Source organism: Talaromyces stipitatus, genomic scaffold (genome assembly GCF_000003125.1).
Source record: "Talaromyces stipitatus ATCC 10500 scf_1105507295527 genomic scaffold, whole genome shotgun sequence".
In the NCBI taxonomy this organism is placed as follows: domain Eukaryota; kingdom Fungi; phylum Ascomycota; class Eurotiomycetes; order Eurotiales; family Trichocomaceae; genus Talaromyces; species Talaromyces stipitatus.
The window spans coordinates 1,646,710-1,660,794 of NW_002990114.1; the positions used below are offsets into that span (position 1 = coordinate 1,646,710).

Consider the following 14,085-nt stretch of genomic DNA (forward strand, 5'->3'; position numbering starts at 1 on the left):
TAAGCCCCGAGATGCTAGTCTGTAAACGGTAGTAATGCCAAGACATGCGTATTTATCGCTTGTTGATTGGCTACTTAAACCGACAGCTGATTAGAGCCAATCACATGGACTGTCTGCATTTACTAGTACATAGTAGATTAAGGTTTAGAGTTTATATCAACCAATGGAATCACCGGGATATCACGAGCTCTATCATCGTATCGTGATCGGTAACAAGTTAGTTAACCGAACCGCTTAATAAGCTGAATTTTTGAAGATTTTATTGCAACTGCGTACTGGGATGTTCACGTGTTAGGCCATATGATATCTATCCTGTGTAAGCGCTAGGGAAGAATATAGGTCGTTCGGTAACCGATTCCGCCTTAAATATATAGAAAAACCTTGTCAGCATATAAGTTCAAAAAGTCGCTTTAAGATATATCCCACTAACAACTCAAGTACAGTCAAAATGCCAAATATCATTGTCCTTCCCCGTCCAGGATCATCAAAGACCAACGACAACCCACAATCAATCCAGGCACCATCTGAAGCTGACTTTGTCTCTACGTTTGGCCAGCTACTACCACCAGCATCATATCTACAAACCCCAATCGGCGGAGCGGCATATTATGAACTACCTCCTACTTCAGCAAACACATCAAACCCAACTCTCCGGGTAATTCTTCTCCACGGCATCCAAACTTCAGCTATCGGACTCCAACCATTGGCAAAAGCGCTCTCGTCACGACTACCAAATGCTCACATAGTCCTTCTCGACCTTTGGGGTCATGGACTTACCGATACACCGCTGGTAGCGCACACACCCTCTATCTTCCATTTTCTTCTGGACTCTCTCATCACGCATCTGAAATGGGAAAATGTGCATCTTGTGGGTTACTCCTTTGGTGGATCAACGATAGGAACCTTTGCGACTGCGTATCCGCATCGAGTCTCTTCTTTGGCCCTCGTTGCGCCTGCGGGGTTGATTCGTACGGAGTCCTTTGATGAGGCGGGGCAATCATACCTACGCGGAGAGCAAGGGGTAGATGAGGAAAAAGTGCAGGCATGGATTCTGAAGACGTTGGAAGGAGGGGAATTGATTGTCCCCGCTGACTGGAAAAAGAGAATTGCAAGAGGTGAAGTCGTCGCAGAGGCGGTTCGGGATTGGGAAATAAAGAATCACAAGGGACATATGGCGAGTGTAGTAGCAATTTTTAGGGATGGTGGAGTGTTGGATAAGCATGCTGATCTTGCCGCGGCGGCAAAGATGGGAATCAAGAATATAAGTATTGTGGGGGGAACGGATGATTGGAGTAGGAAGGAGGATTTGCAGGCTGTTGGATTCAAGGATGTTGTTGTTATTCCGCAGACAGGGCATGTCGTAGTTAGAGAGAAGGTGTCGGAGGTTGCAGATGTTATTGAGAAGTTTTGGAAGGGTCTTTAATATATTACGAGTAGAATATGTTGGGTACTGTCTTGGATTTTCACATGGATATCAAAAATGCTAAGCAGCGGCGAAATATCGTGCTCTCATGTTGGTATAGCACTTCTCGCATTTCTCAAACGTTGGACAGCTGCTGCTGATAGCCTTCGAGGGTACAGCTGTACACGTCATCTCAGAAATTTGCTGCCCATGACTTGAAATTGGAGTAAAGAAGAGACAGGAAATAAAGAACCCGGCACTGAGCAATAACAGGGACAAAAAGGGGGAAGACGTGAAAAGACAGGAGAAAAGAAAACAAAACGACCAATATGACAACCTGAAGAGGAAAAAAGGGAGTCACGGAATCGACACGATTGTTGAACTCGAGCATCCGAAGATACAGATTTCTCCATCACCAAAGAACTGGCGAATCGACCCAAGACCTGCACCTTAGACCTGTTGTTTTGATTAGAACAAGAGGCAAGTATCAGATGATTGTTGGAAAACGTACACTTGGCCATGTCGCATTCGCTTGTGGGTAAAGGCTCAACATCGTCTTTGGGAGTTCCTACTGATAAGGTTGCGATTCTTGGTCACCTGAACGAAATAACGGTGTGTAGATAAAAGGCAGTGGAAAAAAAAAGGCACACTTTATGAGATATTGAATAGTGGACAGTTGTAGCAATCGCCGTCATTTCCATGTGACGTACAACTGCCTCCGACCCCAGCTGTCACATCAATGAATTGTCCTTGGAGCTTTATCCTTCTTCATCAGCACTTTAACTCCACGGCATGTCTAATTATGTTTCAGAAATTCAGGCATCGTTCTGACCCGAAGCTTCATTTCCTCCAACACATATTCCTGGTCGAGGTTGAAAGGGACCCAAAATGTTGTAAATGCACGGTGGAATCTGTGTTGCCAGAGCAAGTCACATCCACGACACTGTAGTTCGGTCCGAAGACATTTCTGTGAAGAAAGTGATGGAAATTTGATCGCTCCCATACCGGACCGTTCATCCTTGGGCATACCTGGGTACGTCGGGTAAAACAATGGGCTAGACTTGAACGGCTTGAATTATGCATACAGCAGCCATCTAAAGAGATGATACTCTTTCATGGCCCGATCTGAGGAATTCGGAGGTGGTAGGGCGGAGCCAAGTCCTATAACTTCTGTCTCCGATCTATGAACCTTGATGGCCAGTTGTTTTACACTCTTGGCGCTGTAAAAACGTTGCTGTCGATAAGGCGATATGTATTTTGATGCCTTATGCATGAAAGGTATAGTACTGAGCTGTTGGTGGGTAAGCTCGAAACACTTTTCGGCCATGGTGTCTGGAATGATCCAAAGGACGTGATTTCTCGTCAGGTAGACAGGGCAGGCTCGCTCGCATGTTGACAAAAGCAAGTAAGGCCCGTACTGCCCACACGAGATGCATGAAGCAAAGCGGAGGAAAACACACTAATAATCCTCGACAGGCCAAGGGCGTCCAGAACACCCGGTACATATTGCATGAAATCCCGGTAAGCTGGGAACGATTCCACGATGGTTTTGCATCGAAGTGAGGTGCGTAAAAGTCTCTAAGGATTGAGAGTCCAAGGAGGCGCAGATTGAGTGTAAAAGCTGGAGTGGCAGATTTTCGAAGGAGCTGGCCGATGAGGTAGTTACAGAGCGCTGGAGTCTTGAGATTTTGGCGGGTTGAGCAATGCTGATTTGTTTACTCAAAGAGTCATAACCTCTGCATGAGAAGCGAGCGACTAGGTCCTCAGGGGAACATTGATCGACGGACATTTTTCGTTCAACCCTGCTTTCGATTTGCCATCAAAACAAAGTGGATTCCAGTACCTCATAACGAACAGAGTAGTTAAGCAGCAGATAGTTGTAACGAGGCCAGTGAAAAAAGAGCTTAGGGAGGAAGTCAAGACGTGTTGTGACTCGTGAGGCACTGAGGCAGATCTAGAAGCAGAGGAAGCTCCTGCTTAGCTTCGCCCTGAAGACTCCCTTTGAAATCCATGTCAGAGACGCATACGCCCGGCTTCATCTTAGCAAATGATTCAAACCAATGAATTAGCGAGATTGTGTTCTAAGGAATTGCGCATCGTCTTCAATGACGCCCTCAAAAAGGTAGGCACATCACGTGATCTGACGGTCAAGTTTTTCCCTAGATTTTCCGAGCCGGATTGGATTATTCAATCTCAGGTACCGACACCACAGGTCGCTACATCACCACACCCTCAGTCCATTGGACCTTGTCTTATCCTCCCAGACCTTCATTGATCTATTGAAGATCTCGCCGTCGATTCAATCCTCCCGTCGGTTATAATAAGGACAAGATGTCTCCCGTGGCAACTCGCGCCGCCCTCCGGCAATCACGGTTCCTCATCCGCAGAACCGCCATCAGACATAACTCATCCACCTCCGAGGCGGCCAACAAAGCCAAGCAAGCAAGTGAACAGGCCAAGTCCAAGGCTTCAGAAGGCCTCTCCAAGGTCTCGTCTAGCGCTGGTCCAGCAATTGCCGGCGCCGCCCAGAATGTCAGCAATGCCTTGCGAAAGGTCGGTGGCCCTGTCGGCAAGACTGTTACATTCGTTGAGCGTAAGTTTATTCTCTTCACGCATGTGCAGTATCTGCTATACCTGGTCTCGCATTTCGAGAGCCAATTGGAATCAGACCATTTTCTGGTCATAGTAGACATGATAAGCTAACTATAAACCCAGGCATGATTCCTCCTACCGTTTACTACGCCCGCGTTGGTCTCGAACTTGGAAAGATTGTCTTCCACGGCCAGAAGATGGCTCCTCCGTAAGTATCCGGACTGCAACGAACGATTGATTCTTCCAGCACCTGACAGTCTATTTAGTAACCTCGCTACCTTCCAATCATACTTCCAACCTCTGATCAACGCTTTCCGCAACCCTTCCACAATCAAGAACCTCAAGTTCTCCCCCCAGAACCTGATCGGCCGCGCACGAAACCTCAGCACCAAGGAATGGGCTTTTGTCGGTGTTACAGCAGCAGAGGTTATCGGATTCTTCACTGTTGGCGAAATCATTGGCCGTCGTCATATTGTTGGATACCAGGGAGAGCCTGAGCACGCACATGGTCATTAGAGAAAGAGAAAACAAACCTTTTTAGAATATTTGCAACCCATTTTTCTCGCATCATCGCATTCCTCTACCATTGCTCTATTTCCTTTGTCCTTTGATTTATATGGCAGCGCTTTGTACTATTGTATGATAGACGATGGAATATTAGCTGCATTCTGTCATTTAATGTTGTAGGTTGGTCATTATAGATGTGCTCTACGTTACCATTTTTAAGGTTACCCGAGAAGGTCATCACTAGTGATCCGCTCAGCTGTAGCTGTAGCGTACCGTATAGTCTGTCAAATCCAAAGGCTTTCTATGATGATATTAGATATATTATTAAGTCTTGTTTTTAACTCAAGTAATCACAGTTAATTAAAGACAGTAGAGAAAAACTAAATACATGGCAAATGAGCGTCCTTATATATCCATCCATCAATGTATCCTTGATACAACATATCTTATCCGTGATACTTCCTGTTGTATCGTTGATTATATATATTGTATCGGCGATACAATATATCTAATCGCTGATTAGTTCCTGGTTCTGGGTGATCCCGTGACATGCATATTCTTGGGCTAACCGCTTTGGGTAAGTCTGACAGTTTATTATTGGTTGTGATGTGCTGATTCTTCTGACAACTTACAAGCTGCTAGTGTACAGCCTATACAGAGTAGATATTCGCCCAATCCCCCGTATAATACTATCCCGTGTGCGTCGGTTCCTAATACGGTAACCGTGATGGTTCCCGCCAATACCTTCACCGCCCGGCAGTATACTAATCGCCTCATTACGCCGTCACAGCCTTCGCGTCCTATCCAACTGTTACACATAGGTATATGGCTAACGCTTACATATAACCCTAAAAATATCAAAAAAAAAAAAAATAAATAACGAACCAGATAACTCGCAGTCATAACCCTATCCCTATAACTAGGGACAAAAACAAAAATGACAAGAGTGGGATTCGAACCCACGCCCTTTCGGACTGCGACCTGAACACAGCGCCTGTATCCCAGTAATTAGCCAGAATACTACATAACAAATTCCCAACCTAGCATACCTTAGACCACTCGGCCATCTTGCCTGTTGTTGTTGTGGGACCACTATATAGCCAATGAGCACTTAATCTATGGATGAATCCCCTTGCTATGAAGAAAAATGTGCCAAGTAATAACGTACTACACAGGTCATTCGGTCACCCGCAAGTCCCATACAAAATGACCTTCTTTAACAGCTTGATTTCTCAACAGATTTATATATAAACCGTATCTAAAAGTTGAATATGTCTTATAATATAGGTATCATAATATATATCTGGATTTAAAAACTCTAAAAATATTAAGAACCCTCTGTCATTGAATTTACATTAATAACTTGGCTAGTTTCTAGTATCTCAAGACTTATAGAAGAGGCGCACTTCCAAATTGATATTTCTGATAAGGATTCATATAGCGAATCATGCGTAAAGTCTAAGATATGGTTTATATATGAATCCGTTGAGAAATCAAGATGTTAAAGAAGGTCATTTTGTATGGGACTTGCGGGTGACCGAATGACCCGTGTGGCCGAATGACCCGTGTAGTACGTTAAATCAATTTTCGCTTATGACTAAGCCGCCGTGTCCACGTTCCCCAACACCCGAAATCCGTTCCCCAATCCCGTGTTTGAGCTAACCGAGTCGGAACAGCTTGAGTGAAAGCTGTTCGTTCTCTTTTCTTTCCTTCTTTTCCTCATGTACGTTATCTACTCAAGAATGAATCTATAGCAATTTATAAGGCGGGACTGGCCCGTAACACTCAGCTTACAATGCAACATACTAACTAATGCAGAGAAAGGTTCGCGGTTAGGGCTAGGGCAAAGTGACAATGCTCTCACCCCCGCGGGGACTTTAGTATCTAAATAGGCTTAGTGAAGAAGCTTATCGAATGCCAATCAGGATGCGAAGAAGCACCGGGACCCTGGGAATCAGTCACATGGCGGCATGACTTGTGTACGGGTTTTTACCCTGAATGGGTAGGGATTGATATTTTTCGACCTGCGGAAACCACTTACCCTAGAGCCTATACAGAGCGACGCGCTTGTGAGCTGGCTAGGGTTCGTACGTGGGCGCCCTTATTATAAATGTGCCTCAGTCATACGCAGTGTTGTCGTCAATAAATGTTGACAGTTGATAAGGGAATATTGATTGACTACATAGTACGTGGTACTCGATTTAAGATTATGGGCCCTGAAACAGACCCATCTCTTCTGTCAGTTCCATTCACCTAAGACGCAACTATATCAAGGCCAAGAAGTGTTAGGAAACTATCGGCCCATGAGACATGGTCGCATACTCGTACTCCTCGAGAGGGAGAACCAGAGCGTCAAGGAAAGAACCGTCTTTTCTACTGCAAGTAGTGTGAATCCTACAGTAGAAATTTTCGTGATCATCTTTGTGACGGGCCTGGCAGCTGTATCGCGTTGGCTCCTTGTCGGAGCCCTAAGCCCTAGGGAGTTCCAAATCGGGATATCTCTTTTTCTTCACAATTTCCCGATTAGGCTCCGACGAGAGTCGTACGCACACATACAAAAGTGATCTCTGCCCGCGGCTGAGCGTGCTTTTTTCCTTTTTTCCCTCATGCTTAGTTTTTGTTCGACTAGTTACCTCTTAGGATAGAGAATGAATGCCATCACATCTTCGGAAAAAACATGGGATTGATATTCAACCTACATTAGGTCCATTCAATCTACAACACTGGATCAGTTGCAACAATTGTATCTCCGAGCAATACCAGGTTAAACACAAGAGATCGATACTCAAGTTCTTCGAAAAGTCCTAGATAAGGACATGATTAACGAGGCACTTGTTTTATTAATTATTGCGCAAAATCTCCCATTTAATATTGTTGAATGGCCTGAGTTTCATGCTTTTTGTCGATTACCGAACCCAGGGTAGACAACTTCATTACAACGGCACACTCTGAAATTGCGAAGAATATTGATCGATCATATGAAGGTCAAAATGGTTTTATATGGAAAACCCTTCAATCAACAGAGTCAAGTATTCATCTTTCACTTGATATTTAAACATCTCCAAACAAGCTTCTTTTGGAATTTGTGCCACTTTGTTGGACGAGATCAAGGGAAATTATCAGAAGCCCTAATTTGCCTTCGTATGGTTGCGAATCAATCTGGAGTAGAGCAGTTTGCTACTCTTCTTCCTATTCTTCAAGACTACAGCATTGTACGAAAGATAGCTTTTCGAGGGCCTAGGTATTGATTACGCACGAATCGTACAAAAGCCATTAGACCTGAATAGATCTAACGCTTGAGATCTCGGTGTCTTACAAACCTGATTCGATCGTCTAAGAATTGAAATCGATGCCTAAAAAATTACGCTGTCAAACATTTTCAAATTCGACGAAACTGGATTCCGGCTCGGAAAGGGAAAAAAAGAGGCAGTAATTACTGTATGAGTGTAATGAGGTCATTGATAGTGTAGGTAGCCGGGAATCAATTATAAATTATTGAGTGTATAGACGTAATTGGAAAAGTAATTCCTCTGTTAATTAGACTCGCTGGCAAGGCCCATGTGAAGAGTGGTATCGTGATATAGAGGATGATTACGTTCTTGTAATATTCCTAAATGGATATATATCTGACGAGCTTGTTGCTGAATAGCTTATGCATTTTGACAATTAGAGGAAGAAGAGAATAAGGGATATCGACTTCTTATGGATAACTGTGGCGCTCATTTGAACTGGCAATTCCTCGACTGTTGTATTCGAATATGCCCTTATAGTGAGCGTGAGCATTAGACGGGACTAGCCCGTAACACATTGGATTATATGTTTTTCGTTTCTACCTCATACAACTCATATCTTATAGCTATTAGATCGCGCGCCTTTTTAATAATACAAGTATTTTGATGGGAAAGCGGTGAACTGTTAGACCACCCTTGGAGGCCAATCTTATGATAATGTGACTTTCAACAAGGGTTTTTATATTGTGCGCTTATAGGCCTTTACACGGCGTACAATTAAGACAGGCATTCGGAATGCAGGCATCTATCCTTATGATCTAGAGGTTGTGCTTAGGCTACTGCAAGCAAAAATAGATTCCGTTGAGCCGGGGTGGGTAAGGCGCTGCGACGGGCCATAGCAAGGGTAAAAAGAAAAATATTTATGACAAGAGTGGGATTCGAACCCACGCCCGTGAAGACCGCGGAAACATTCAAACCCACGCTCACACAGAGCGAAGACCTAAACACGGCGCCTGTATCCATCTGATTAGCCAGAGTACCACACAATACATCTCGATCCAACGTACCTTAGACCACTCGGCCATCTTGCCTGCTTGTTAAGTGGTTTAAGATCTTGTACAGATGATTTTTTGTAATTGAATGTTCAACAAGCATGATATTTGTCGGTGACCCCGTCAACAAGAAAGAAGAAATCCACCCTTACTCCAAGAAATGATAGCTGGAAGCAAGAGACTCTATGCACGATTTACTGGAAGTACAGGCACGTCTATTGGAACGTCATTGCAACTGCCTCTTGATGGAACAAGTGGAACAATGTTTTCATATGATCAATGGTATTACTGAGCATGAGCTTGTTCCTCTCCATCAAACCCTAGAAGATGTTTCCACAGACAACGATGACGACAGAGGTCAAGACGAAGAAATGACGATTGAAGAGAGTTGCTTGAATCTTGATACGATTCATTCAATTCAAACAGAGCCACGCCATTATCTTGACGGAGATGATGTAGCTCTTCCTGAGCAGCGACTTAGGCAAAAGGTTGGGCATGCTGGTAGCTTTGTGCAAATGTATGGTACGTGTCAACTGGATAGTGAACAGAATGATCGTCTGAAGTGACCGGAGTAGCGTTTACAGGAACCACAGCGACAGAAGGGGAGGCAAGGCCATCGACAGAAGTGGGAACAAGGCTAGCAGCAAAGATCACAGAAGTCAGGAAGCAACCATCGAGGCATGGCTAAGACCGCGATATAATCCGCAAAGAATTTCTAGCACAAGGCCATTGGTATCCGGGTAGAGTAAAAAGGTGTGTTCTTCTCGTCGAGGCCTTTACTCCGGCAATTCGCTTTCAAATCGGAACAGAGAATGTGGACGTTGAAGCAGGAATATATGTCAAAATTGAACTGAGCCCTACACGCCATCCAGAAGCTTATGCCCGAAAAGCCTTGAAAACTGACCCATCTTCCCGTCTGGCTATCAAGATTAAAGGCAAACTGAAAAATGGGGAAATATTTGAAGAGGACTCTTATGGATAGAAAGATGGATGGAAATTAACATACATATATAGTTCGCTTTTTGACTGGCTTTCAGGGATGGCTTGGGAGGAAATAGATATCGCAAATGAGCCCCGACGGTTCCTCTATTCATGGAACAAGGATCCAAAAATAGAAAAAATCGAGCACCGGGGGCCTTCACTGATGGCAGTCTTACAATTGTCGAGAGCATATCATGAAAAGGGACTCGAGGCAGGTACCGAACGTCTCATGGAAATCGGAAGAACAAAGAGATTAATGAATAATTAATCTTGTACATAGGGAGCTGTGCCTTACTATAGCGGTACTAAAGCTATCTAGCTCGCCTGGTATCATCTAGGTTATTTTGCTATGCCAGCAGCGGATACTAACTGCGGCCTAGAATTATCTCCTGTGATGAATTTTTATTTGAGTCTCATCAGGTACAACCGTGTATATTGTAAGTCTGTAACTTATAAAACGCTACTTTACTTCATAGAGGTTGTTGAAATCTTATATTTGAATTTTTGATTAGTGACTTCGTATGTGCTTGACCGTCTATTCAAGATAGTAGCTAAATGGATTATCTACTATATACGAGCCTACTATCATATGATTCCCAGTGATAGGCCTCCCGACTTCTTCTGTGTTCTAATTAATTACCTTATTGTTTAGCATTTGAAAACTAGTTAAACTAAGTCTTATCTAGGCTGTTAGGGTCGGAATAAACCCTAACCCTACTTACATGAACCTCTTTTACTGCATTAGCAAGCTTAATTATAAGCTGAGCACGCTCATAGGTCCATTTAGGCCCTGATAGGCTAACGAAGTGTATGCCTTACGAGTTTCGATATGTGATAAAATAATCTCCAAATTCTCAACTTCTGATTGGTTGATCGATATACATTTAGCGGCCGAACATTTTTTTTCTTTCCGCATACATCTTCATCAAACATTCAAGAAGTCGGATTAGCCGCCATTTCCTTATGGTGCAGATGATTTTGATGAGTTCTTGAGCTCTAAACCCTTTTTTCGGGATATTGAGACAACAAGATGGATGCATTCAAGTTGTTGACCAGGTCAACAAAGTTGAAACCTTCCACTTCGACTACAAGTAGCCCATTGCCTTCCGCCGGTAAAGCGGCGAATCCGCAACTCTTTGGTACTGCAGATGTTCAGTCCAACAGGAAAAGAAAAAGGCAGAATGAAGTTGCTACTAAGCAGGCAGCCGAGGAAAGGAATGATGAATTTGAAGCTACGCAACGACTCTTGTTCGGTGGGTCCCATTCGACCTCAGGAACTGCCACCGCGCCGGCAGGAAAAGAATCTAAAAAGAGCAAAAATTCCAAGAAAGATGCACCTGCAAAAACAGACGACACCCAAGAGGGTTCGGATTCGGAACATGAAGTTCAAGGCGTCACTATGGATGAGTCTGAGCGACGGTCGATTTTGAAAACTCATAAGATCAAAGTTGTCGACTTGAGAGATCTAGAAGAAATTCTTGCGGAGAAGACTGACGACCACGATGAAGACGCCAAAACCAAAAAGCAAAAGAAACGGAAAATAAGTAAGGAAATAGCTTCCCTCAGCAAAAAGAAACAAAAAGAGGCACGACAAGTGTATCCGGAACCTTTGACTACGTTTCAAGATTTGAGAAAGAAATATCAAATATCTAGAAAATTGGCAGAGAATATCGCTGAACAGGGATTTACGGTGCCAACTGAAGTGCAAATGGGCAGCTTACCTCTTCTTCTCGGGAATACGTCATTTTCCAAGACACCTATGAGGGATGGTCATGAACCGGATTTGTTGGCTGTGGCTCCGACTGGTAGCGGAAAGACACTTGCGTTCCTCATCCCTTTGATCAATAAAACTGTGAAATATCATCGGGAGAACTTTGGACAGCGCGAGATCACATCGATCGTTGTTGCACCTACAAAAGAGCTGGTAGGTCAGATTGTCAACGAGGGGCGCAAACTGGCGATTGGAACAGGAGTGAAAATTACAGCAATGAGGAAAGGGATGCAGGTTGTTGCTCACGCCGAGAAGGATGAAGAAGAGGAGGATTCATCTGATTCAGGCTCGGAATTCGAGTCTGACCAGGAGGAAGATGGTGACAAGTCGGCTAAGCCAAACGGCAGCAAAAAGTCGGGCAACCTGACGAAGAGTGACATCCTCGTCACCACGCCACTTGCCTTGGTTAATGCTTTGACTGTGAAAGACACAGAAGAGACGGAATCGCTTCCCTCGGTGCGGCATCTTGTATTGGACGAGGCGGATGTGTTACTCGATCCATTATTCCGCGAACAAACACTTGCGATCTGGACTTCATGCAACAACCCTGATCTTGGAATATCTTTCTACTCCGCCACTATGGGATCTAGTATTGAAGAGCTCACGAAGTCTATACTTGAATCACGCCATGAGTCGCTCAACGCGAAGAAGAGACCTCTATTGCGCCTGGTCATTGGCCTAAAAGACACAGCCGTGCCAAATATTCAACACAAACTCATTTATGCTGCTACTGAGCAAGGGAAATTGCTTGGATTGCGCCAATTACTTCACCCTACTGCTGCTATCGCTCCTAATGAAGTTCGACTTCGTCCACCATTCCTCGTTTTCACGCAGACTATTACTCGAGCCGTCGCATTACATTCAGAGTTACTCTACGATATCCCGATTGAAGCAGGTGGTTCATCTCGAATTGCTGTTCTACACTCCGATCTATCTGAGACACGCAGATCCGAAATTATGAAAGATTTCCGCAAAGGCGAAATTTGGATTATCATAACGACCGACTTATTGGCACGTGGTGTTGATTTCCGCGGTATCAATGGTGTTGTCAATTACGACATTCCAACATCAAGTGCTGGGTACGTTCACCGAGTAGGACGGACAGGTCGGGCTGGGCGTGAAGGAGGTGTGGCAGTGACATATTACACGAAGGAAGACATCCCATACGTTAAGAGTATCGCCAACCTCATCCACGCCAGTGAGAAACTGCAGGGCAAGGAACAAACAGTGCAAAAGTGGCTCCTTGATTCACTTCCGGACCTCAGCAAGAAAGATAGACAAGATCTGAAAAGACATGGTGTCAAGGCTCGTGCGGCCTCTGCTAAGTTCAAGCATGACATTAAGCAGACTGGGCAAGCACGTATCAGCACGAAGAGTGGATACGATCGTCGAATGGAGAATAAGAGGAAGGGTGCTATTTCTGCAAGTCGCAACAGGATTCAACAGTCTTCTTCAGCTAAGGCTACTGTGGATAGTGGAGATGAGTGGAACGGGTTGGATGATTAGGGGAGCAAAGCGCGCCATCTAGATCATAATGGAAATATGTCAAGTTTTACTAGCATCTGCATTCTCACCCGGTTTGACGACCAGATCTCTATCTATACTAATCTCAACCACTGTCTTACTGGGATCGACGACACCTTCTAATCCATCCTCATTTTTGTCATAATATAACGCCCAGACATCCTCCTCTTCTTCAACAGCAGCCCACAACTCTTTATTGTTCAATAGAACACCCGACTCATCCTCCGTCCAACCCCAATGACCGACGATGTGTTTTATACTCTGCGTCCGATTCCCATATTTCAGTTCTAATGTATCCTTATCCACATATATCCAATTCAGCATGGGCGGATTATCAGATATCGTACTGACGAGACCGTCTCCGCGCTTATTATCATCATCGGGGTATGCGATAAAGAATGCGGCGACTGTATGTGATGGTATTTTCCGAATATTGGGATCTGCATGGTCAAGATATACCTATCGTAACCACAGAAGTCAGAATGATAACAGTAGAATGAACACATATTGAATTGACGTACCTTAGTATCCCGCAACACCGCTCTCCGTCCATTCAAACTGCGCGATTTCTCTGAATCTCCTTCACAGTAAACTTTCATGTAAAACTTGGCCATTCTTTTCTCGTCTTGCATTCGACTGTTTGCTTTGCGTTGTTCGCTGACGCCAAATGCGACGCCCGTGACGGTGGGGATGGCCGTTATGGCGAGTAGGCCTATGACCATGGTTGCTGTTTCTTTTTGCCCTTTTGCTTTGCTGCTTTTTGAATGTATTGATCAAGCCGCTATATCGAATTGGATGATGCACCACCAGGAAGAGGTCTGTTCTGCATATGTCGCGAGTATACAATAATCTGGATATAAAAGTAAAGCTATGTAGATCCCCGCTGATGTCATAAAATGAGATTTTAACATGCCAAGACATGCGGCGCAAAGTCACGTGCTGTCTGAAAAATAGCGCCAAGGTACACCAATTATATCGCAGGAACTAATGCATAGCTCAGCCTCCCATATTTCTCGACACTTCGCT

At 44.3% G+C, this 14,085-nt stretch overlaps 5 protein-coding genes and 2 non-coding genes across 7 annotated transcripts, besides 3 other annotated features; 4 read left to right on the forward strand and 3 right to left on the reverse strand.

The window, feature by feature from the left end:
• Positions 1-448: 448 nt before the first annotated feature.
• TSTA_086450 (valacyclovir hydrolase, putative) lies at positions 449-1,621 on the forward strand (the record flags this gene model as incomplete). Its single annotated transcript, XM_002478332.1, has 2 exons — positions 449-1,415; positions 1,524-1,621. 2 exons carry the CDS (start codon positions 449-451, stop codon positions 1,619-1,621), a joined length of 1,065 nt encoding a protein of 354 aa, XP_002478377.1.
• A 2,112-nt stretch (positions 1,622-3,733) lies between these two features.
• On the forward strand, positions 3,734-4,510 carry TSTA_086460 (mitochondrial F1F0-ATP synthase g subunit, putative; the record flags this gene model as incomplete). The annotated part of the gene is made up of 3 exons (XM_002478333.1): positions 3,734-3,995; positions 4,118-4,202; positions 4,261-4,510. The coding sequence occupies 3 exons, from the start codon at positions 3,734-3,736 to the stop codon at positions 4,508-4,510; spliced, it is 597 nt and encodes a 198-aa protein (XP_002478378.1).
• An 840-nt stretch (positions 4,511-5,350) lies between these two features.
• Positions 5,351-5,381: a sequence feature (AT_rich).
• A 58-nt stretch (positions 5,382-5,439) lies between these two features.
• TSTA_086470 lies at positions 5,440-5,574 on the reverse strand. The gene has a single exon. It is a non-coding gene; the product is annotated as a tRNA-Pro (tRNA).
• A 1,734-nt stretch (positions 5,575-7,308) lies between these two features.
• Positions 7,309-7,725: a mobile genetic element.
• Positions 7,726-8,312: 587 nt separating this feature from the next.
• Positions 8,313-8,597: a mobile genetic element.
• A 57-nt stretch (positions 8,598-8,654) lies between these two features.
• Positions 8,655-8,822, reverse strand: TSTA_086480. The gene has a single exon. It is a non-coding gene; the product is annotated as a tRNA-Leu (tRNA).
• Positions 8,823-8,968: 146 nt separating this feature from the next.
• On the forward strand, positions 8,969-9,765 carry TSTA_086490 (uncharacterized protein; the record flags this gene model as incomplete). Its single annotated transcript, XM_002478334.1, has 2 exons — positions 8,969-9,305; positions 9,503-9,765. The coding sequence occupies 2 exons, from the start codon at positions 8,969-8,971 to the stop codon at positions 9,763-9,765; spliced, it is 600 nt and encodes a 199-aa protein (XP_002478379.1).
• A 1,029-nt stretch (positions 9,766-10,794) lies between these two features.
• TSTA_086500 (ATP dependent RNA helicase (Rok1), putative) lies at positions 10,795-13,041 on the forward strand (the record flags this gene model as incomplete). Its single annotated transcript, XM_002478335.1, has 1 exon — positions 10,795-13,041. One exon carries the CDS (start codon positions 10,795-10,797, stop codon positions 13,039-13,041), a length of 2,247 nt encoding a protein of 748 aa, XP_002478380.1.
• A 39-nt stretch (positions 13,042-13,080) lies between these two features.
• On the reverse strand, positions 13,081-13,781 carry TSTA_086510 (uncharacterized protein; the record flags this gene model as incomplete). Its single annotated transcript, XM_002478336.1, has 2 exons — positions 13,081-13,518; positions 13,581-13,781. The coding sequence occupies 2 exons, from the start codon at positions 13,779-13,781 to the stop codon at positions 13,081-13,083; spliced, it is 639 nt and encodes a 212-aa protein (XP_002478381.1).
• Between the last annotated feature and the right edge of the window lie 304 nt (positions 13,782-14,085).